The sequence below is a fragment of the Oncorhynchus tshawytscha genome, linkage group LG03 (genome assembly GCF_018296145.1).
Source record: "Oncorhynchus tshawytscha isolate Ot180627B linkage group LG03, Otsh_v2.0, whole genome shotgun sequence".
Taxonomy (NCBI): domain Eukaryota; kingdom Metazoa; phylum Chordata; class Actinopteri; order Salmoniformes; family Salmonidae; genus Oncorhynchus; species Oncorhynchus tshawytscha.
In genome coordinates, this window is record NC_056431.1 from 36,547,616 (window position 1) to 36,573,313 (window position 25,698).

Consider the following 25,698-nt stretch of genomic DNA (forward strand, 5'->3'; position numbering starts at 1 on the left):
GCCATGATTTTTATTTTTATCATATTCTAATCTATTCTAGTCTAATATTTGTTCATGTCCATCTTTTCAGCGGTCCCTTATCAGCTACAAATCCAAAATGGTAATGAGGTCCATCCCTGAGTTGCTGAACGACTCATCCACCCACATCTCCATCGCTGTTCCCCGACACCTCAAGGAGGGCTCACCCCCACCATCATCGTCCTCTGACTCTGACGAAGATATTGACGAGCTGCCCTTCATTCCAATGCCACTCACCATGGAGTTCTCCGGATCAAGAATGTCTCTGAATGAGATCCCGGACGATCAGGAAGGCACAGGCAGGCCAAACGGCCCAATTGACAGACCAGGATCAGCAGTCGCTCATGGCCAACAGAAGATAATGAGTGAAACCACTGGGAGAGAGAAAGAGGCTATAGATTCCGCAGGTAAAAGCCACACCAGGAAAAGGTCAACGCTAGAAAATGACAAGGGGTCTTCGGACGAGGAGGCTCCCACAGAGTTGGTGCAAGTATCTGAGAAGGCAAGAAGGCCCTTGTGCAGAGGCTTGAGCTTAGAGTCAGATAAGCCAGAGGGAGGAACCAGAAGGGGGCCGCTGCGTAGAGGGGGCTCTGCCGACAGTGCGCTGCTACTCCACCTCGTACCAGAAGAGGGCGCAGAAGAGGAAACTCCGGAAAGGGGCCGGCGAGTCCTCAAAAAGACAGTATCCATGGAGCTGCCTAGGAGGAGCACAAGCCCAGGGCCTCTGAGTCAGGAGGACTATGCTCTCAAACTGGAGTTGATGCGGCAGAGGCTACTTCGAGGCGGTTCTGTAGACAAAAAGATGAGCGGCTTGCGAGGACCCCTGCTGGAGACGCTGGGCATGGACGATGGAAAGCAGCGGTTGTCACTGGAACGCTACTCACACGCCCCCCGCTTAGGGGTTCCCCCATTAACCAGGGCAGCTTCCAGCGACCAGCCTGGAGAAGACGAGCCCAAACCCAAATTGCTTCGCAAGAGCGCCTCCTTCAGTCAAGGAGATGCAGAGCCCATTCCTCTGCACAGACGGTCCGGGGAGCCACTGGAGATCCCGCAGATAGAGGAGCGAAGACTCAAGGAGGCCATATCCATGTCAGCTCTCACTGAGCCATTCAAGAATGACTCACGCCCTGTGACTCCCAGGGAACCTTCCCCTAAACTTCCCATACCAAGTCCAGAGCCTGGGGAACAGGAGACAACAACCAAGATGGAGGACAAAGAGATTAAGACTGTGGAATCCATTGGCAAAAGAATGGATGGCGTGTCCACAGACAGTAATGCAGACCAAAGATTGAAGACAGGTGGTTTCTCAAAGAAAAACATGAGCATGTCAGAAGACGCAATGATTGAAGCAGAGTACGTGGATCTGAGGGAGCCTATCCCTACTTGGAGGGAGCCTAGCCCTCATGTGAGGGTTCTTACATTAGAGGAACCAGTGGAAGAAGAGAAAGAAGAGATTGAGGAAAAAGAGACTGTTCCTGTAGATGATCCGAAAGCTAGAGAAGTTGAAGAAATACACAAAGAAGTACAAAAAGAAGTCAAAGAAGAAGAAGTGAAGGCACCAGTAAAATCTTCTGAGATGGTCATTACTACAAGCTCCATAAGGGTCACGCCAGCACCAGCATTTTCAAGGGCACCAGATAATGTTGTGACTCCCTTTCCACCTACGTACGTGGCTCCCTCTCCACCTGCCCTTACTGTACTCCCAGACGGTAGGACCTCTGCGTACGCTAGCATAATGCAAACCATCATGGTCCCCTCGCTTCAGCCCCTAGTTAGCCCCCCATTAGCAGACTCCACCCCTGTAGTTGTTCCAGTCCTTGCACAAGCCCCATTTCCAGCACCAACATTAATACCCACATCTACAACTGTCCCTGACCCATCAAAGCCAGTAACTCTGCTATCTACACCAGGGGAACACCCTGCTGTCTTTTCAAGGGTGGCATCCCCCGAGCCCAAGGAAATGAGTCCACCCAAGGTTTCCCCATGCCCCACGCCCCAACATGAGCTCTCGCCAGGGGGACTAAACCTCCAGGACATTGCCTCAGAGGAAATATTCAAGGCACGCTTCAAAAAGCGTGACTCTTCCGTCATTCGAGGCTTGAAGCTTCTCAACTGGTCAAAGCCTGAGGAGAAACAAGTAGCCTCTTTGGACTCTGCCGAGTCAGGCGAAGATGTATACCGCCCTGGGCCCGTTGGAGCACCGCTTGAGTTTGTCCCCAGGAGACTGGAGGAGAAGTCCAAGTCGGTGCAGGATCTCCGCGAGGCCCAGAAGGATCAAGGTTTTATGAGAAGGCTCTCCATGCGCCTCAAAAGGACTCCGTCAGCCGAGCGCAAGGTAGAAAAGCCAAATGAGGAAGAACCGGTGGCTCCCAGGCGCCGGCTCTCCTGGGCTCTCCCCGGCCGAAGAGGATCCCATTCCCAGGAGAGAAAGGAAGTGGAGATGATGAGGATGGATGGGGGAATGGAAGCCGAGGTGGAACAGGAGGTCAAGGAGCCAAAGAAGCCAAACGAGTCGCCAGTCATGGCCATGCGCAGGAAGATCGAATCGACGGTGTCTGGAATATCCATGAGGATCCGCAGTGCCTCGGAGGAGAGGAAGGTAGCGGCAGAGGAGAGGGAAGCCAACAAACCAGAGAGCAAGAAGACACCCCTGTTCTCTATTCTGCGCAGGTCGACTTCCGAGGGACGTAGCCTAAAGAATATGGCTGGACCCAGTGTCCCTCAGAACCAGTTGGGTTCTCAGTCGGGCACCGGAGCTTCCTCAGATTCCCTGGAGTCCATGTCCAGCATCAAGTTGGAGACAGCCTCAAAGGGTACGAGACTTCTACCAACATATAAATAACATTTCTTTAGAATGAACATGTTCCCCCTACACCTGAAAATGTCATATGTTTCATTTGAAGATGATTACTGAGCAAAATTAGACAAAAACCAAACGTTACCAATTAACGCGTGTATTATCACTGTACAGAGACAATGTCCCTATTCTGGAGTGGTACTAAAAATGTAATAAGAATCATACATTTTAACAATTATGCAAACCCTCCCACCCCCTTCCCCAACCAAATCAAACCTGATCTTGCACACTGAGATACAAAAAAAAAGTCAATCTTAGTAAACAAGCTTCCCTATGTGTGCTACCATCCCCTTTTTTCTTTGTTACTATTTCTGTTGATTTAATTTTGTTATGTTTGTTCCCTCTGGTAGGGGCAGAGGGCGAACGTAGGTCCCGATGGGACCGTTGGGGCCTAACCAGAGGCAGCAAGAGAGACAAGACGGTCTCGCAGCCTGATATCCCAACGGCTATTGCCAGAGAAAATGGCTCCCTACGCTCTCGCTCCTACTCCAGACTGGCATCTGGTAATACTTAAAGTCCCTCATTTCTTAAAGAGATTGTTCATCCAAATTTCCAGACCTGGTAATCTCAATTACATTTCAAAATAAGTATTCAGATATCTTTTATTTGAAATGAAAAGTAGTTGAATATATGTAGTATAAATACACTTGGAAACTGTTTGAAAATACTCAAATGCACTTCCATTCATTTAACCCATGTATTTGAAAATATATTGTATTTGAAATAAATATTTGAAAATACTTTCAAATACAATTTGCTAGACTATTTGGTTATAAAAAATAACCATTCAAAAGTATTGGGCTTTGTATTTGAAAAGCATTTAAAATACCAGATACTCAAACACACATGTATTTGAACCCAGGTCGGCAAAATTACAACATTTCATATTTGTTTCCTTACCCTAAAAGCACTTGCTGGACAGGAAGAAACCGCAATCCATCATCATGTATCAAATTACCGGAGGGTTATGAGAATATTCAAACAACGTTCCACCAAACAATTTATTTTCAATCTCTTTTCTATTTTTAAATTAAATATACCTTTTGGTAACCCGCCTCACTCAATGTGACACGGATCCGCTATTTTTTTAGACCTTAGCTACTAGCTATTTAGTCATTGTTAGCCACTGCCTTCTGCACAGGCACCAACCGTTTTTTTTTTAGCCTGGTTAATACCTACCAGCCTCGGACAGTTTTTCTCCACTACAATGTGGGTTACTGCCGTAAACCTTGGACCATTACTCCTGATCATCACAGCTGACTAGCTGCCACCGAGTGACCCAGCCTGAACCTAGCCCTGAGCCAGGACCACATCCTGGCCTACTCTGTGATCACCTGGCTACCCAGCCGAAGCCTCCCGGACACAGCAAGAATCCACTACTCCACCGGATACTTGCCGTAAGCTCTGGACCTTTGCAGCAGATCATCGCTGTTAGCTAGCTGCTACCGGGTGGCTAAAACCCCTGCCCCGAAGCTAGCACCAGTTAGCCGCGAGCCAGGTGCTTCTCCCGGTTAGCAAACAAAATTACTACAACTACAACACCTCTTTCACCATCTGGCCCGGACCCTTTGTCGACACGGCGCCCCGCCGTACCACCACGACTGGTCCGCAAACGTAATTCCATCCTCTGTTCCCTCAACCGGCCATTGCCAGACGTCGGAGCTGGCGCTTCTCCTTACCCGGCCTGCTAACTTTAAACGCTGTGTCACCCGCGTGCTAGTGTAGTAATGACTACCCTGCGGCTTCCCTGTTCCATCTATCGCTGTTCACTGCTGGACTGTTCATTTATCACGGTACTCCATTTGGATAATTTTTTTTCATTTATCTGTCGGCCATATCCCCGAACTCAGGCCCTGTGTGTAGTTAATCAACTCACTCTGCCCATTCATCGCCATTTTACCTGTTGTTGTTCTTTTAGCTGATTAGCTGTTGTTGTCTTCGCTAGCTCTCCCAATCAACACCTGTGATTGCTTTGTGCATTGCTTTATATCTCTCTCAAATGTCAATATGCCTTGTATACTGTTGTTTAGGATAGTTATCATTGTTTTAGTTTACAGTGGAGCCCCTAGTCCCACTCTACATGCCTCAGATTCATCCTTTCTCCCACCCCCCACACATGCGACGACCTCACCCAGTATAACCAGTACATCCAGAGATGCAACCTCTCTTATCATCACTCAGTGCCTGGGCTTACCTCCACTGTACCCGCACCCCACCATACTCCTGTCTGCACATTATGCCCTGTATCTATTCTACCATGCCCAGAAATCTGCTCCTTTTATTCTCTGTCCCCAACGCACTAGGCGACCAGTTTCGTACCCTCATCCTACTCCTCCTCTGTTACTCGGGTGATGTGGAGGTTAACACAGGCCCTGCGTGTCCCCAGGCACTTTCATTTGTTGACTTCTGTAATCGTAAAAGCCTTGGTTTCATGCATGTTAACATCAGAAGCCTCCTCCCTAAGTTTGTTTTACTCACTGCTTTAGCAGTGAGTAAAACCAACCCTGCCAACCCTGATGTCCTTGCCGTGTCTGAATCCTGGCTTAGGAAGGCCACCAAAAATTATGAGATTTCCATACCAAACTACAACATTTTCCGTCAGGATAGAACTGCGAAAGGGGGAGGAGTTGCAATCTACTGCAGAGAAAGCTTGCAAAGTTCTGTCATACTCTCCAAGTCTATGCCCAAGCACCGCCTGTTATAGACCCCCCTCAGCTCCCAGCTGTGCCCTGGACACCAAAGGTGAATTGATTGCCCCCCATCTATCTTCAGAGTTTGTTCTGTTAGGTGACCTAAACTGGGATATGCTTAACACCCCGGCTGTCCTACAATCTAAGCTAGATGCCCTCAATCTCACACAAATCATCAAGGAACCCACCAGGGACAACCCTAAATCTGTAAACATGGGCACCCTCATAGATATTATCCTGACCAACTTGCCCTCCAAATACACCTCTGCTGTTTTCAAGCGATCTCAGCGATCACTGCCTCATTGCCTGCATCCACTATGGGCCCGCGGTCAAACGACCACCCCTCATCACTGTCAAACGCTCCCTAAAATACTTCTACGAGCAGGCCTTTTTAATCGACCTGGCCCGGGTATCCTGGAAGGATATTCACCTCACTTGGTCGCTCTTTAAAAGTAATTTCCTCGCCATCTTAAATGAGCATGCCCCTTTCAAAATATGTAGAACAGATATAGCCATGGGTTCACTCCAGACCTGACTATCCTTGACCAGCACAAAACACATCCTGTGGCAGACTACAATAGCATCGAATAGTCCCCGCAATATTAACTGTTCAGGGAAGTCAGGAACCAATACACAGAGTCAGTCAGGAAAGCAAAGGTTAGCTTTTTCAAACAGAAATTTGCATCCTGTAGCTCTTACTCCAAAACGTTTTGGGACACTGTAATGTCCATGGAGAACAAGAGCACCTCCTCCTAGCTGCCCACTGCACTGAAGCTAGGAAACACTGTCACCACCGATAAATCTACGATAATCGAGAATTTCAATAAGCATTTCTCTACGGCTGGCCATGCTTTCCACCTGGCTACCCCAACCCCGGCCAACAGCTCTGCACCCCCCGCAGCAACTGGCCCAAGCCTCCCCAGCTTCTCCTTCACCCAAATCCAGATAGCAGATGTTCTGAAAGAGCTGCAAAACCTGGACCCGTACAAATCAGCTGTGCTAGACAATCTGGACCCTCTCTTTCAAAAATTATCCCCCGCCGTTGCTGCAACCCCTATTACCAGTCTGTTCAACCTCTTTTTTTGTATCGTCCGAGATCGCTAAAGATTGGAAAACTGTCTTCAAAGGGAGTGACACTCTAGACTCAAACTGTTATGGACGTATATACATCCTGCCCTGCCTCTCTAAAGTCTTTGAAAGCCAAGTTAATAAACAGATCACTGACCATTTCGAACCCCACCGTACCTTCTCTGTTGTGCATTCCGAGCTGGTCACGGGTGCACCTCAGCCACGCTCAGGGTCCTAAACGATATCATAACCGCCATCGACCTGACCATGGCTTTCGACTGTCAATCATCACATTCTTATCGGCAGACTCAATAGCCTTGGATTCTCAATTGACTGCCTCGCCTGGTTCACCAACTATTTTGCAGACAGAGTTCAGTGTGACAAATCGGAGGACCTGTTGTCCGGACCTCTGGCTGTCTCTATGGGGGTACCACAGGGTTCAATTCTCGGGCCGACTCGATTCTCTGTAAATGTCAATGATGTCGCTCTTGCTGCTGGTGATTCCCTGATCCACCTCTACGCAGACGATACCATTCTGTATACATCTGGCCCATCTTTGGACACTGTGCTAACTAACCTCCAAACAAGCTTCAATGCCATACAACACTCCTTCATTGGCCTCCAACTGCTCTTAAATGCTAGTAAAACTAAATACATGCTTTTCAACCGTTCGCTGCCCGCACCTGCCTGCCCGCCCGCCTGACTGGCATCACTACCCTAGACGGTTCTGATCTAGAATATGTGGACAACTACAAATACCTAGGTGTATGGCTAGACTGTAAACTCTCCTTCCAGACTCATATTTAACATCTCCAATCCAAAATAAAATCTAGAATCAGCATTCTATTTCGCAAACAAAGCCTCCTTCACTCACGCCGCCAAACTTACCCTAGTAAAACTGACTATCCTACCGATCCTTGACTTCGGCGAAGTCATCTATAAAATAGCTTCCAATACTTTACTCAGCAAACTGGATGCAGTCTATCACAGCGCCATCCGTCTTGTTACCATAGCCCCTTATACCACCCACCACTGCGACCTGTATGCTCTAGTCGGCTGGCACTTGCTACATATTCGTGTCTCACTGGTCATCCCCAAAGAGAACATCTACTTTGGTCGCCTTTCCTTCCAGTTCTCTGCTGCCAGTGACTGGAACAAATTGCAAAATTGCTGAAGCTAGAGACTTATATTTCCCTTACTAACTTTAAACATCAGCTATCTGAGCAGCTAACCGATCGCTGCAGCTGTACATAGTCCATCTGTAAATAGCGCACCCAATCTACCTACCTCATCCCCATATTGTTTTTATTTACTTTTCTGCTCTTTCGCAGACCAGTATCTCTACTTGCACATAATCATCTGCTCATTTATCACTCCAGTGTTAATCTGCTAAATTGTAATTACTTCGCTACTATGGCCTATTTATTGCCTACCTCCTCACGCCATTTGCACACACTGTATATAGACTTTCTGTTTTTTCTATTGTGTTATTGACTGTACGCTTGTGTATTCCCGTAACTATTTTCGTCCTCCTCTTCTGAGGAGGAGTAGGAAGGATCGGACCAACGCGCAGCTTTGTACGTGTTCATGATTTATTTAACGGAACACTGAAATACAAACTAAAATGGGGAAAACAGGCTACCTAAGTATGATTCTCAATCAACGATCGACAGCTGCCTCTGATTGAGAACCATACCAGGCCAAACACAGAAATACAACATAGAAAAAAGAACATAGACTACCCACCCCAACTCATGCCTTGACCAAACTAACACAAAGACATAATAAAGGAACTAAGGTCAGAACGTGACAATTCCATGTGTAACTCTGTGTTGTTGTTTGTGTCACACTGCTTTGCCTTATCTTGGCCAGGTCGCAGTTGTAAATTAGAACTTGTTCTCAACTAGCTTACCTGTTTAAATAAAGGTGGAACATTAATATCTTATGTTCTGAGAACATGGCAACCATATTCTGTGTATGGTTGGTAGGACGTTAATGGAATATTCTCCTAACCCTCCGAGAACTGGACACATGAATGTTCTTGCAACGTTCCCATTAAACGTATTTAGAACATTCATATTTTAAGTTCTGAGAACATGGTTAAGCACATTCTGGCTAAGTCATATTTGACATTAAGAGAATGTGTCTCATGGAAACATTCCTTGCACATCAATGGAACATTCCAATAAAAATGTTATTTAAATACCTGAGACTCTTAAACTTCTTAGGGATCAAATCCCGTTAACGGGATCGATTTGACAACTTGCGGTGAAATGGCAGAGCGCCAAATTCAAATTAAATTACTATAAATATTAAACTTTCATGAAGTCACACATGCAATACACCAAATGAAAGCTACACTTGTTGTTAATCCAGCCAATGTGTCTGATTTCAAAAAGGCTTTACGGCGAAAGCAAACCATGCGATTATCTGAGGACAGCACCCCATCAAACAAACACAGACAATCATAATTCAACCCGCCAGGCCCAACACAAAACTCAGATATAACGATATAATTCATGCCTTACCTTTGACAAGCTTTTTCTGTTGGCACTCCAATATGTCCCATAAACATCACAAATGGTCCTTTTGTTCGATTAATTCCGTCGTTATATCCAAAATGTCAATTTATTTGGCGCGTTTGATCCAGAAAAACACTGGTTCCAACTCGCGCAACAAGACTACAAAATATCTAATAAGTTACCTGTAATCTTTGTCCAAACATTTCAAACAACTTTCCTAATACAACTTTCCGTATTTTTTACGTAATTAATCGATCAAATTTAAGATGGGATAAACTGTTGGAGCGAGCTTTCAGGTCATGCGCCTCTATCAAACAGTACACTTCACTCGACCCTCGTTCTGAACTGCCCTACTTCTTCATTACACAAAGGAAAAACATCAACCAATTTCTAAAGACTGTTGACATCCAGTGGAAGCGATAGGAACTGCAAGCAAGTGCCTTAGAAATCTAGATCCCCATAGAAAAACCATTGAAAAGAGAGTGACCTCAAAAAAAGATTTTCCTGAGTCATGTCTGGAGGAAACCTGGCACCATCACTACGGTGAAGCATGTTGATAGCAGCATCATGCTGTGGGTATGTTTTTCAGCAGCATGGACTGGGAGACTAGTCAGGATCGAGGGAAAGATGAACAGAGCAAAGTACAGTTCCTTGATGAAAATCTACGCCAGAACATTCAGGTCCTCAGACTGGGGCGAAGGTTTACCTTTCAACAGGACAACGACAAAGCACACATCCAAGACAATGCAGGAGTGGCTTCGGGACAAGTCTCTGAATGTCCTTGTGTGCCCAGCCAGAGCCCAGACTTAAACCCGATCGAACATCTCTGGAGAGACCTGAAAATAGCTGTGCAGCAACGCTCCCCATCCAACCCGACAGAGCTTGAGAGGACCTGCTCAGAAGAATGGAAAAAAACTCCCCAAATACTGGTGTGCCAAGCTTGTAGTGTCATACCCAAGAAGACTCAATGCTGTAATCGCTGCCAAAGGTGCTTCAACAAAATACTGAGTATATGATCTGAATACTTATGTAAATGTTGTGTTTTATATATTTTTTTATACATATGCAAAAATGTCTAAAAACCTGTTTTTCCTTTGTCATTATGGAGTATTGTGTGTAGATTGATGAGAAAAAGGGGTCTGAATACTTTCCGAATGCACTGTAGCTTGCCAGTATGTAAACTCGCTTGTCAGTCTAAACAGCATGTTGATACTCAAAGTTGTTGAAAGAGTCTAATTAGCAAACAGTGAAAGACATATCAAGCTAAATTCTATTTGTATGTGGTCCACAGAAATGCCAATTTTTTTACTTCTTAAACCCATTCCCAATTTGTCTCTCCTCCAGACTTCCCTCCCGTGTTCCACATCAAGCTGAGGGACCACGTCCTGCTAGAGGGAGATCCCATCACCCTTAGCTGCCTCCCTGCAGGCAGCCCCCACCCACACATCTCCTGGATGAAAGGTAATAACTTAATATAAGAGCAGAATGTAATATCAACCCCTGTAGTATCTTCAGAAAGCATTCAGACCCCTTGACTTTTTACACATTTGTTAAATTAGAGCCTTCAGCTAAATTGTATTTTTTTTTAATTCCCCTAATCAATCTACACACAATACACCATAAAACTGAAATAGTACATTTAAATAAGTGTTCAGAACCTTTACTCTGTACTTTGTTGAAGCAGTCTTCTTGAGTATGACGCTACAAGCTTGGCACACATGTATTTGGGAAGTTTCTCCCGTTCTTCTCTGCAGATCCTCTCAAGCTCTGTCAGGTTGGATGGGGAGCATTACTGCACAGCTATTTTCAGGTCTCTCCAGAGATGTTCGATCAGGTTTAAGTCTGGGCTCTGGCTGGGCCAGTCCAGGACATTCAGAGACTTGTCCCAACGCCACTCCTGCATTGCCTTAGCTGGGTGTTTAGGGTCGTTGTCCTGTTGGAAGGTAAGCCTTCACCCCAGTCTGAGGTCCTGAGCGCTCTGAAGAAGGTTTTCATCAAGGATCTCTCTGTACTTTGCTCCGTTCATCTTTGCCTCGATCCTGACTAGTCTCCCAGTCCCTGCCACTAAAAAACATTTCCACGGGATGATTCTGCCACCACCATGCTTCACCATAGGGATGGTGCCAGGTTTCCTCCAGACCTGACACTTGGGATTCAGGCCAAAGAGTTCAGTCTTGGTTTCATCAGACCAGATACATTTGTTTCTCATGGTCTGAGAGTCCTGAGGTGCCTCTGGACAAACTCCTAGTACGCTGTCATGTGCCTTTTACTGAGTAGTAGCTTTTATCTGGCCACTCTACCATAAATTCCTGTTTGGTGGATTGCTGCAGAGATGGTTGTCCTTCTGGAAGGTTCTCCCATCTCCACAGAGGAACTCTGGAGCTCTGTCAGAGTGACCATTGGGTTCTTGGTCACCTCCCTGACCAAGGCTCTTCTCCCTCGGTTGCTCATTTTGGCCGAGTGGCTAGCTCTAGGTAGAGTCTTGGTGGCTCCAAACTTATGGAGGCCACTGTGTTCGTGGGGAACTTCAATGCTGCAAAAATGTTTTGGTACCCTTCCCCAGATCTGTGCCTCGATGCAATCCTGTCTCGGAGCTCCTCTGACATGCATTGTCAACTGTGGGACCATATATAGGCAGGTATGTGCCTTTCCAAATATTGTCCTATCAATTGAATTTACCACAGGTGGACTCCAATCAAGTTGTAGAAATATCTCAAGGATGATCAATGGAAACAGGATTCACCTGAGCTCAATTTCAAGTCTCATAGCAAAGGGTCTGACTACTTTACAGTGGGGCAAAAAAGTATTTAGTCAGCCACCAGTCATGCAAGTTCTCCCACTTAAAAAGATGAGAGAGGCCTGTAATTTTCATCATAGGTACACTTCAACTATGACAGACAAAATGAGGAAGAAAAATCCAGAAAATCATATTGTAGGATTTTAATTAATTAATTTCCAAATTATGGTGGAAAATAAGTATTTGGCCAATAACAAAAGTTTATCTCAATACTTTGTTATATACCCTTTGTTGGCAAGGACAGAGGTCAAATGTTTTCTGTAAGTCTTCACAAGGTTTTCACACACTGTTGCTGGTATTTTGGCCCATTCCTCCATGCAGATCTCCTCTAGAGCAGTGATGTTTTGGGACTGTTCCTGGGCAACACGGACTTTCAACTCCCTCCAAAGATTTTCTATGGGGTTGAGATCTGGAGACTGGCTAGGCCACTCCAGGACCTTGAAATGCTTCTTACGAAGCCACTCCTTCGTTGCCCGGGCGGTGTGTTTGGGATCATTGTCATGCTGAAAGACCCAGCCACGTTTCATCTTCAATGCCCTTGCTGATGGAAGGAGGTTTTCACTCAAAATCTCACGATACATGGCCCCATTCATTCTTTCCTTTACACGGATCAGTCGTCATGGTCCCTTTGCAGAAAAACAGCCCCAAAGCATGATGTTTCCACCCCCATGCTTCACAGTAGGTATGGTGTTCTTTGGATGCAACTCAGCATTCTTTGTCCTCCGAACACGACGAGTTGAGTTTTTACCAAAAAGTTATATTTTGGTTTCATCTGACCATATGACATTCTCCCAATCTTCTTCTGGATCATCCAAATGCTCTCTAGCAAACTTCAGACGGGCCTGGACATGTACTGGCTTAAGCAGGGGGAACACGTCTGGCACTGCAGGATTTGAGTCCCTGGCGGCGTAGTGTGTTACTGATGGTAGGCTTTGTTACTTTGGTCACAGCTCTCTGCAGGTCATTCACTAGGTCCCCCTGTGTGGTTCTGGGATTTTTGCTCACCGTTCTTGTGATCATTTTGACGACACGGGGTGAGATCTTGCGTGGAGCCCCAGATCGAGGGAGATTATCAGTGGTCTTGTATATCTTCCATTTCCTAATAATTGCTCCCACAGTTGATTTCTTAAAACCAAGCTGCTTACCTACTGCAGATTCAGTCTTCCCAGCCTGGTGCAGGTCTACAATTTTGTTTCTGGTGTCCTTTGACAGCTCTTTGGTCTTGGTCATAGTGGAGTTTGGAGTGTGACTGTTTGAGGTTGTGGACAGGTGTCTTTTATACTGATAACAAGTTAAAACAGGTGCCATTAATACAGGTAACGAGTGGAGGACAGAGGAGCCTCTTAAAGAAGAAGTTACAGGTCTGTGAGAGCCAGAAATCTTGCTTGTTTGTAGGTGACCAAATACTTATTTTCCACCCTAATTTGCAAGTAAATTCATCAAAAATGGATTTTTTTTCTCATTTTGTCTGTCATAGTTGAAGTGTACCTATGATGAAAATTACAGGCCTCTCTCATATTTTTAAGTGGGAGAACTTGCACAATTGGTGGCTGACTAAATACTTTTTTGCCCCACTGTATGTGAATAAGGTATTTCTGTTTTTATTTATTTTATTCATTTTAGAATAAGGCTGTAACGTAACAAAATGTGGAAAAGGTTAAAGGGTCTGAATACTTTCCGAATGCATTGTAAATGCATCATATTGCATTATAACTGTTGGCTTTAAGTGTACCTTTTCCTCCCATTTCAGATAAGAAGCCTCTGCAGATTGATGCCAGAATGAACATGATCTCCTGTCCGGATGGCAGGCAGCTGCTGATGATCATGACAACCACCAAGAAGGATGCAGGGCTATACGAGTGTGTGGCTACCAACCCTCTGGCTTCGGTCTCCAGCTCCTGTACTCTCTCCCTTGCTCGTAAGAGTCACAGACCTCAGAGAGGGAAATAGAGGGAGAGAGAGAATTTTTTTTTTTTTTTTTTTTGTTTTCTAAATTACAGATTTTCCTGCTCTATTATGTAGGTTTGGATAGACCCCTTGGCCAACTCAGTTGGGCGAATGAACCTATTCTAGCGCAAATTCCTTCCTAATTTTGTCACGTCAGAAAATGATACCCAATGAATTACCATCAACTTGATATTGATCTATCTTTAGACCAAATCTCATGCAACTGAAAATCTTTTTTATTTAGGCCTAGTCATTTAAAACACTTTTAGTGGTTTTGAATGAACAGGACTGAGTTGTACCTATACCTCTCTGCCCTTCTAGGGCTGCCCAATCATCCTGGGACTCCTGAGGTTCCCCAGCGCTATAAGAACACTGCCCTGGTCCTCTGGAGGCCATCAGACACTACAGCCCCCTGCACCTACTCTCTGGAGAGAAAAGCAGAGGGTGAGTCACGGTGTCACATACACTCACACATATAACTTCATTCGTATCATTTCAAAGTCTGAACTTAAAGCCATACTGTCCAAATTCAGTTGTATCATACGCCAAATGTACACAGTCCAACACATTATTGCTCTGTTGCAGTCATTTGCAATATGGCAGTGTTGTTCTGTTCAATCACTGATAGAAATACATTTACATTTAAAATTGTAATCATTTTATCAAGGCACAAGGCGACACCCAAATGCAGACGCAGGAGGCAGATGGTTGGAGTCTTACAATGTTTATTCATCCAAAAGGAGTAGGCAAGAGAATGTTCGTGGACAGGCAAAAAGGTCAAAACCAGATCAGAGCCCAGAGGTACAGAGTGGCAGAGAGGCTTGTAGTTAAGCAGGCAGAATAGTCAGGCAGGCAGGTACAAAGTCCAGAAACAGGTAAGGGTCAAAACCGGGAGGACTAGAAAAAGAAGAATGCAAGAAGCAGGAGAACGGGAAAAACGCTGGTTGACTTGGAAACATACAAGATTAACTGACACAGAGAGACAGGAAACACAGGGATAAATACACTGGGGAAAATAAGCCACACCTGGAGGGGGTGGAGACAATCACAAGGACAGATGAAACAGATCAGGCCGTGACACATTTAGCAGACACTCGTATTCAGAGCGACTTACAGTTAGTTTAATCATCTTAAGATAGCTAGGTGGGGTTAAGTGCAAGGGGGATCAAGTGCAATGGGGGTCAAGTGCAAGGGGGGTCAAGTGCAAGTGCTGGTAAAAATTTTACATTTTGTATTTAAGGTGAGGAGGTGGATTGTTTAAGAAACTGTTTGAAGAGGTAGGGTTTCAGATGTTTTCAGGAGATGGGTAGGGACTCTGTTCTAGTTTCAGGGGGTAGCTGGCTCCACCATTGGGGTGCCAGGACAGAGAAGAGCTTGGACTGGGCTGAGCAGGAGCTGCCCCTTCCGTAGGGGGGAGGGTCAAGAGACGTGAGATGGCTGAACGAAGTGCTCGGGTTGGGTTGTAGGGTTTGAGCATAGCATGAAGGTAGGGAGGCGCAGTTCCTCCTGCTGTTCCATAGGTAAGCAACATGGGCTTGTAGTGGAAGCAATCTTCGACTGAAAGCCAGCGGAGTGTGCAGAGGAGCTGGGTGACACGAGAGACATTTTTTTAATGCAGTTTTATTATGCCAATGATTCATTCAAAATAACTGCCTTCCGGGACCTTATTCTCTGACGATTGATTGAAATGTGTCTTTCTAAATGAAATATAAACATGAACACGTAAATGTATGTCTATGGTCTTTCTCCCCCAGGTGAGAGTAACTGGCTCATCGTGGCCACTGGAGTGGCTGACTGTTACTACAATGTGGTAGACTTGCCAGGAAGGGGCACCTTCAGGTTTAGAGTGGCGTGTGTGAACAAGGCAGGCCAAGGACCCTACAGTAACCTCTCAGAGTTAGTGTGCCTGGATGCCTCAGGTATGTGCTACTTTCTACTATGAAGACCTTACTATGAAGACCTAACGGTAATACAGTATGTCATTATTATCATACATTTATTTTCCATTTGGTTTAAATGTCTGCACACATGTATGATGTACTAGGCACCTGGAGTTTACATCATACATGTTTGCACACATGTATGATGTACTAGGCACCTGGAGATTGACAAACTCCTGTAAACTCCCATACTTTCTCCATCAAATATGAATGTTTCCTAGCAAAGTCTTTTTCATAGAATTCTACGAGAGGGCTCACTCTCGTAATACTAAGAACTGTATTATTCTGAATCAACAGCACCAACAAAATCCAGTGGATCAGTCGTTGTGAAGACAGTCCATGCAGCACCGGTTGTCAAAACGTCAGCAATTACCGTCCCCTCCATGAAGCCTGTGCCTAGTAAAGTGCCGACCCCAGCCCCATCTTTCTCCCCATCCACACAGACCCCATCCCCCTCTGCTGCTGCTCCTGCTCCTGCTCCTGCTGTACCAGCGGCCAAGTCTATTGCTTCTATCCCCGCTTTTAAACCTGTTGATTCCAAACCCTCAGTCCCTCAGACCCTAACCAGCGCTGCCTCCGCCCCCATTGTTACTAATGTGGCCCCATCCCATCGGGCCATCCCTGAGATCCAAATCCCGTCTCCAGTTCAGTCCGCTCCTGCCCCGGCCAAAGCCAAGACCACCATCAATATCAACGTCACGAAAACGGCACAGTCTCAACTGGGAACCGTAACCAAGCTCGCTCCTCCTATCGTTCTCCCCAAACCCCAGAGTCCCATAAATATCGTCTCGCCCATGACTAAGACCCCGCCCCCACCTGTGGTCCCTCCCACAGCCATTGGCAAACCCATTTCGTCTGTGCCCATGTATGCGCCAATACCGGCTACCACGGCACGCGTCATCCCACCATCCCCCTCCACCCCCATCTCACCCCCGGTGGTGCTGGTTTCCAGCATGAGTCCTGTAGGGGATGGTGGGGTTACACCCACACGTATGACCCCGTCTGGGCGGATGACCCCCTCCGGCACCCTGTCAGGACGCAAGACGCCGTTGGGGGGACGCCCTGGTGAGAGTTCCCTGCGCCAGGGAGTGCCCCAGAAACCGTACACCTTCATGGATGAGAAGGCCAGGTAAAGAATGTAAAAAGTAATGTCCACAATGCTCCCACAGTGTTATGCTCAGGGATATTTTAGACACAGCATTTCCCTCTAGACTGTCTATCCATAACTGTGTTGTTACACTGAACAAAAATGCAAAATGCAACAATTTAAAAGATTTTACTGAGTTACTGTTCATATAAGGAAATCAATAAATTGAAATAAATTAATTAGGCCATGATCTATGGATTTCACATGACTGGGAATACAGATATGCCTCTGTTGGTCACAGATACAATACATGACCAAAAGTATGTGGACACCTGCTCGTCGAACATCTCATTCCAAAATCATGGGCATTAATATGGAGTTGGTCTCCCCTTTGCTGCTATAACAGCCTCCACTCTTCTGGGAAGGCTTTCCACTAGATGTTGGAACATTGCTGCAGGGACTTGCTTCCATTTAGCCACAAGAGCATTATTTAGGTCGGGCGATTAGGCGTGGCTCGCAGCCGGCATTCCAATTCATCCCAAAGTTGTTCAATGAGGTTGTGGTCAGGGCTCTGTGCAGGCTAGTCAAGTTCTTCCACACCAATCTCAACAAAACATTTCTGTATAGACCTTGCTTTGTGCAAGGGGGCATTGTCATGCTGAAATAGGAAACTGTTGATGCGGCAAACTGTTGCCCCAATGTTGGAAGCACAGAATCGTCTAGAATGTCATTGTATGCTGTAGCGTTAAGATTTCCCTTCAATGGACCTAAGGGACCTAGCCCGAACCATGAAAACAGCCCCAGACCATTATTCCTCCTGAACCAAACTTTACAGTTGACACTATGCATTCAGGCAGGTAGCTTTCTCCTTATCCACCAAACCCAGATTCATCTGTCGGACTGCTAGATGGTGAAGCGTGATTCATCACACCAAAGAATGTGTTTCCACTGCTCCAGATTCCAATAGCGGCAAGCTTTACACCACTCCAACTGACGCTTGGCGTTGCGCATGGTGATCTTAGGCTCGTGTAAGGCTGGCCGGCCACGGAAACCCATTTCATTAATCTCCCGACGAACCGTTCTTGTGCTGACATTGCTTCTTGTTTGACAGTTTGTGCAGAAATTCTTCAGTTGTGCCATCCCACAGTTTCATCAGCTGTCTGGGTGGCTGGTCTCAGACGATCCCACAGGTGAAGGAGCCAAATGTGGACGTCCTGGGCTGGCATGGTTATGTGTGGTCTGCGGTTGTGAGGCCGGCTTGGCGCACTGACAAATTCTTTAAAAAGACGTTTGAGGCGGCTTATGGTAGAGAAATTAACATTGCATTCTTTGGCAAGAACTCTGGTGGACTGTCCTGCCTGCCAATTCCACGCTCTCTCAAAACTTTAGACATCTGTGGCATTGTGTTGTGTGACAAAACTACACATTTTAGAGTGGCCTTTTATTGTCCCCAGCATAATACATTTTAGCACAGAATCTGAAAAAAAAGTTTTCTAGAATTATTTTATTTCATGAAACATGGCACGGACACTTTACATGTTGCATTTATATTTTTGGTCAGTATATTATTATTATTATTATCAAACACTATTATTATTATTTATTATATACTGCATTTCCCTGGAAATCTACCTCTAATTCAATGTCTAATTCTGTTAGAATGACTTTTGAGTCTGTTGTAATGTTGATACATTTAGAGAGACATCATACAGTCTATTATAAGCCTTATTTTACAACATTTGAATGGTTTGTATACAGTTATACTTGCTGGCTTTTTTTGAAGTGTTAATTCAAGGTTGTCTCTTTGTTTGTCTTAAAGGGGCCGCTTTGGCGTGATCCGAGAGTGTAGAGAGAACGCCACGGGCAACCTGTTCATGGCTAAGATTGTGCCCTACGAGGCAGACAATAAACAGACAGTGCTGCAGGAGTACGACATCCTCAAGTCCCTCCACCATGACAAGATCATGGCTCTGCATGAGGCTTACGTCACGCCCCGCTACCTAGTGCTCATCTCGGAGTGCTGCAGTGGAAAAGAGCTCCTCTACAGCCTCATCGACAGGTCAAACAGCACATATTCTTCTGTATACCAACTAATGGAAATAACTATCTTATTTCTGTTATATGATTTTGTATGTAATGATTACTTTTGCTCTGTATAGTATCCCTGGGCCAGGGTTGGGGTCAATTCCATTGGATTTCTTCGTTGAAAAGCTATTGATCTTCAAGGACAACTTTGGAAATGAGTGTTTCTATTAATGCTTTAAAGGGCTATAGTCAGGGGATGCAATGCAAATCTTGTGGTATTCTTTTTTTTACCCAAATAAATTCAAATCAAAAGAAATTGGATTTCAGTTTACTTTCTCAATTGATGGAATTGACCTCAACACTTTCATCCTTTGTTGTCCCCCTAGATTCCGCTACTCAGAGGATGACGTGGTGGGCTACATTGTTCAGGTCCTGCAGGGTTTGGATTACCTGCACAACCGCCGCATCCTGCACTTAGACATCAAGCCGGAGAACATCATCATCACCTACATGAACGTAGTGAAGATCATTGACTTTGGCAGCGCCCAGACCTTTAACCCACTCTTCCTCAAGCAGTTCAGCCCACCTGTTGGAACTCTGGAGTATATGTGTAAGTCATGAGAATGATCTAAATCGGTGTCTCTCAACCCAATCCTGAGGGTTGAAACTTAGGGGGTGAAAAATGTTGTTCTTGCCTGGCGCTAACATACCTGATTCAACTTAGCAATCAAATATGTATAATAGGGAATCCTTGTGTATAATAATATGTATTAATGTGATAGTTTTTAAACTTGGGCAATCTGAACAGAGAATTTCAAGCATATCAAAATGTGTTCTGTGCAAAAAATGCTCTGTAGCCAATCGGTCTGTCTCTGTGGCACAATGTAGACACAGACGGTAAGGGATGGCTCATAATACCATGTACAGATGAACCGACTGAGCGATGAACAGATTGTGATAGATGAATCTTTGATCAATTAATCATGTGTTAATACCAGATACAGTATGTGAACATACGCTAGTTGTGCCACTTTATGTGTCCTGAATGCCTCAAAGTTCCCACACTAACCTTTCCCTAACCTGTTCTCTTTTTCCTAACCTTTCCCTAAAGCGCCTGAGATGTTGAAAGGGGATGTGGTGGGCCCTCCGGCTGACATTTGGAGTGTAGGCGTGTTGACCTTCATCATGTGAGTATGGCCAAGGCTTTGGGCCAATGTCATTTGAACTCATTTGAAATTTAAGCCAAATCCCAGTTCATTCAAGTACCATTCATGAGTTGCAATTTGTCCCTATACAGTTCTGTAAAAAAAAATATATTTTTTATGAATGAATCCATTTTTGCAGCCATCTACACAGTGTAAGAGATGGGCACCTGCTTTACATGAATAAAATCAAACTTTAACGTTCATTTAAATGTCTCAACACACAAATTGTTACACATTAATATTTGACTGTGTTAATTTGTTTATTTTAAGTGCTCTGTCCTGTATGTTTATTTCAAACCTATTTAAAACCCATTTCAAACGTTTTCAGGCTAAGCGGAAGGTCGCCCTTCATGGATTATGATCCACAGGAGGCTGAAGCCAGAATCCTGGCAGCCAAGTTTGACTTGGGCAAACTCTACCAGAATGTGTCTCAAAGTGCCTCTCTGTTTTTAAAGAAGATCCTGTGTAGCTACCCTTGGTAAGTGCAGCTGATAATTAATACCAATTAAGTGCTCTTTTCTTTAGATTAATTGGTCCATTGATTATATTATCTACTGTCTGCACTGACCCTGGTTGTAACCTCCGTTTCAGGGCCCGTCCTTCCATCAAGGACTGCTACAACAACTCATGGCTCCAGGATGCCTACCTGATGCGGCTGCGGCGGCAGACCCTCACCTTCACCACCACGCGCCTCAAGGAATACCTGGACGAACAGCAGAGCCTGCGGGTGGGGGTGGCCACCAAGCACAAGGTCCTTCTCCGGTCATACCAGAGCTCGCCCCAGTCACCCACCTGCCCTCTACCCCCTTTGCCCATGACACCGGTCACACAGTGAGCACGGCTTCATATGTCAAATGCATGAAGGCAGGAGCTGTTGCCTGAGAGGAAGTACGCAATCTAAACGAGGCAGGTCTTAGGACCGAGCTCCCTAACTTGTTGAGATGAGGTGTGACTTTGACCTTTTCAGCCAAATGGACATAAAATCACAAAATCCAGCACTGGTTCTGAATATTGAGGACCTAACCTCTCTGCCTCCACCAGAAAGTCCCTATACTAAGCCTACAGGAAGCCACACATTTTTTTGTCTTGCAATGAGACAATCCCACGATGGTTCTTTGTGTATTTCATGGGGTGATACATGTTTCTCAAGGACTGGATGCCAGCTCAAAGTTCCAAACCTCTGCTCTCTTTTTTTATGTTAACAATCTCACAAAGTTTTCATCTGATCCTCTTGTATCCATGTACATCAACCAGATATCTTCTCGAAACATCTAGTGCATGTGTGATTTTATCTTTCCCTAGGATAATGACATTTGTGGAGATTATGTCTCTTCTTAGCATTTTTTTATGAACAAAGCGACACTACTGATAACATCTTTTACCCATGATTTTGGGTGCTACGGTATGCACAACATAGTGCTCAGTGTCATTTTCTATCTCTGATCATCAGAATGTTCTTGAAAACATGAGACGGAATAAATGCATTGAGAAATAATTGTTAGCTAAATGGTCGAGGCAAGATCAGCAATAGCTACCAGAACAGTGAACAACCAATCAATGCAACCCAAATCAAGAAATATGACATCATCGGCCTGAAAATATTCTTAAAGGCATTCTGATTTGGCCCGTTGAGTCTTTGTCATTATATATTACCATGTCAATGGCTACATTTTCCTATAGTTCCCATAATTCATGGACATTGCAGAGGATTTGTGTATACCAAGTCTGTGTATACAAAGGCTGCCTTGAACTCCAGTACCTTAGATTCACATTAACTGAGGGTGTCTTGAGTCACAGGGTATAATGTGGAAGGGTCATGCTGTAGCTTACAAGTGCCCTTACTAGAGTTCAGATTGAACATTTTGACAAATTACATTTGTAAAATGTGAATGGGTAGAGGGAGTGATGAGTGGCTTAATCTACAGTTAAACAGGACCTCTTTGACTGTAAGAATTTAAATTAGTACACAGATAATACAAGTTCCCACTTTTAAATTAGGATGATGCTTGGAGAAAGAATGTATCTTTGTTTTGGGGTTATTGCCATATTTGAAAAATAAATGTGTGTAGGTGCATGTCAGTCACATCCACGCAGATGAAGAAAGTGTGAACGTTTCATAAACATAAGAGATTTAATAGTATAGATATGATATATATTTATTGTGGTATAGTCATGCAGTGATGCGGCAAATGAGTGTCATGAAGTTGATTTTTACTTTACATTGTATTTCAGTTTTTAAATCAGCAGTTTGTTAACAATTAAGTATTTCAGCAGGATTCTTGTAGTTGAATACCATTGTCAAGTATGATATTAGTTTGATGCCTGCCCTGTGTGTCATATCATGCAGTTTTGTATACAATTATGATATGCCCAATTTCTTGGATGACAGGAGTACTTGGGGTAAATCTATAAAATGGATTAAGAATATATTTCAATGGATTGTGGAGACCGTATTAACATTTAAAAATAGAGAGAGTGAATATTGATGTATGAATACAAAGAAGGAATGTGCAAGACACCTCCAGTACGTTAAGAAGTAAAGTAATTGCAAATGATTATGGAATGGAACTGTTTGCAAGGTTGGTAATGATAAAGTTAATAGTTTTGTACCAAAGTAAAATACCTTGAATTATTGCAGTGTCCCAGGTAATGCACATTGAAACACAAACGTTTGCTTTGTAAGTTGAGAATCAATATTAGCTTTAATTAAATAATGAATTATTCGGGGGGGTATTATGATACTGGATGGCTTTGTGTGTGTGTGTGTGTGTGCATTTATTTATTTATTAATTGATTGAGCAATTCAGCTGGGGCCTAGATTAAATCAGATCGAGCATTAAGTGGAGATAGCCGACACCCTAGCTGATGTTTTGGCAGTGTCGGGGGTGAAACTGCATTGGAGCTGTCAAATCATTGTCCCGAAAATACACCCATGAGAAAGTGTATGCTATATAAGTGATAATGTCCTAGAAGCTGGTATTTGGAGGATATATTGACACGGGTGTTGTTAGGCCCAAGACAAAGTCAAGGGCCGGCAAACCGTGCCAATATATCCTCCAAACACCGGCTTTGAGTGCATTATCACTTTTATACAACAGGTTACCAACATACTCAAATAATGATTCAGATTTTTCATTAAAAACCTTATTTCGATGATTGTATTCATACTATTTCATCCTTCCACAAGATATAGTCCCGACACAAATCTATGGTTGTTATCCAAGCCGGCTGGTCGTTCGTTCTATCGGTTCAGTTGCCAGAGACGGGACCCAGTCGTTCCGTGTTTTTTTAGTTCTGTATCTACGGACGCGACCCAGTTATTCGTTCTAAATATTCCGTTGCCATCCTGGCTGGCAACGTTCTTATCCCTTGCTTGACAGCTAGCCAACTACAGCTAACTTAGTCACGTCACGTGTTTAAGCTGTTTTCTAGTGACAGTTATTTGGATACAGCCATAACAATGAGCTAATGAGGCACGATTTTGGACTGCCTATTTCAAAATATACTCTCTCGTTAGGACACTGTTGTTCAGAGGAGCTAGCCAACAACACAGCTAACACAATCACTTCAAACTGAAGTTCGAAAGACTGCAAACTAGCTGCACTTCGTTTCGTTTGACCTTTTAACAATTTACATTTCTTTGTACATATCCATAAACATTTTCCCAGATGATGCGTGATTTTGACTGGCTGAGAAACGCTGTCTGCATGCTGTATTGTCCCGACTCCCGACACGTTCATTACTATGGGACACCTGGAGATCGAATTTGAATATTGAAACTAAATGTTAGTCTAAAAGAAATGTGAGATAATGTCGAGATGCTATTTATAGTGGAGATCAAGTTTAGAAATTGCTTGGCTGGGCTGATGAGACAGTGGATTGCACAGTCAGATCAAAAAGAGTAAATAGGCATTTTAATGTCATAGATTTAGCCGGTGGGAACTTATGGAACAGATACAGGCTGGAATGCAGTTTTAACCAATCAGCATTCAGGATTAGACCCACCCACTATATATATATGGAAATAATGACTCTCAAATTGAAAAACATTCAATTAAATAATGAGGATTTCGATCAGCCTAATCGAGGTATAGATTACATCTGACATTCCAGTGTTAGAAGTTGTAAACAAGGCTGCATGGGATTTCTCGTAATGCAACTCCGTGCAGCCAATGGCAATGTCCGCTTTAGGTATAATGCTAGGGGCCACTTGTGGATTTGATAGCTCTAATGCAGTTCCACCTCTGACACCGCCGAAACAACCGCTATGATTGAATAGAGCCCTTGATGCGGCTCTTAACCTTCTTTGTTCTGTGGAATCTCTCTGAATCTGGCATGGAATAGCTACGAATAATAATAAAGAACATACATCTTAAACCCATTAATTTCAGTTTGTGTTATTTCAATTGAGCTTTGAGTTGTGCATTGTTGATCACATTTAAAAAGCACTCATATGAGCAAAATAATTTCATTTGTTTTGGAATGTTTACATAATGAATTTGAGTTTGGGGGGAAAAATTATTAAATATTAAAGCTTTAAACCTCACTAAAAGCTTCACTCATACATAAATTGTACTTAAACCCAAAATGTTTCTCCAGTAGATTATTAAGAAATTCTCATCCTTTGTTCAAAAATGGCCATTTTGACTTTATAGAGATTACAACTTCTCATTTCAGACTAATTGAAAAATAAAATGTTGTATAAAGTTTCACCCTTTCTTAAACAAGCCTTACAAAGCTGGTTACAATTTCATTTTCATCCTCCAGAAAATATAGAAAAAATATATGTGATGAATGATGAATACATTTGCATAACACAACCAACCAACAGTAACTCCTGTTCAGGCTATCCTATCCAATCAATCAGCCAGTTGTTATAATATGGGGGGTAGTTTAATGTTAGCACACAGTTAAGCACAACTCTGCCAGGATGCACTTCCACACTCCATCCCCAGGTGGCAGCACCAACTGAGTCCAAGCGCTTAGCCAAGCCTTTAGTTGCACACACGTGTGAGTAATTAGGATTGAGGTCGACTTCCTCATATGTTAAGCACTGTATGAATTTAAGACTTTCCAAGCTGATGAAACAAGATGTATGTTAGGAGAAGTACAATATGATCATAAGGAGATATAGAATTCAGATGAGGAATGGAGGGGATGCAGAGGAGGCCGAAGAGAGAGGAGGAGGGTGAGCTTGAGTCGGCTAAACATTTTCAGGAAAAAAGGGAGATGGTTTAATGAAGAAGAATGGTAGAAAGTGTAAGCAGAGTGAGCTGTATGCCAGATCGAAGTCTGGAGGAGGGCATATAAGTGAATGAGGGTGAATTATCAGAGGTGGCAGGTGTGGTGAAGTCCTTGGAGACAGGTTTGCACCGGTGGTCAGGATAAAGATGAGTCTGTGACGGTAGAAGTGACATTTTTGGAGAAAGTGGACCCCTGCATTTTGGCTGATCCATTTGTGATTTCAGGGTGGGTGAAAATGAGTTGGATGCTGTGGAATCGATGATGGTAACCCAAAAGTGGACTTGTGATAATTGTTTGT

At 44.1% G+C, this 25,698-nt stretch overlaps 1 protein-coding gene across 1 annotated transcript in view; it reads left to right on the forward strand.

The window, feature by feature from the left end:
• spegb (striated muscle enriched protein kinase b) overlaps positions 1-24,537 on the forward strand; it is a 135,048-nt gene extending 110,511 nt beyond the window's left edge. The window contains exons 30-41 of the mRNA XM_024403168.2: positions 71-2,831; positions 3,226-3,378; positions 10,500-10,616; positions 13,703-13,870; positions 14,221-14,343; positions 15,654-15,818; positions 16,137-16,968; positions 18,746-18,985; positions 19,338-19,561; positions 20,063-20,138; positions 20,485-20,634; positions 20,748-24,537. Of these exons, the coding sequence (XP_024258936.2) occupies positions 71-2,831; positions 3,226-3,378; positions 10,500-10,616; positions 13,703-13,870; positions 14,221-14,343; positions 15,654-15,818; positions 16,137-16,968; positions 18,746-18,985; positions 19,338-19,561; positions 20,063-20,138; positions 20,485-20,634; positions 20,748-20,991 (5,253 nt within the window). The 3' untranslated portion in view covers positions 20,992-24,537. The remainder of the gene's footprint in view (positions 1-70; positions 2,832-3,225; positions 3,379-10,499; positions 10,617-13,702; positions 13,871-14,220; positions 14,344-15,653; positions 15,819-16,136; positions 16,969-18,745; positions 18,986-19,337; positions 19,562-20,062; positions 20,139-20,484; positions 20,635-20,747) is intronic.
• The last annotated feature ends 1,161 nt before the right edge of the window (positions 24,538-25,698 follow it).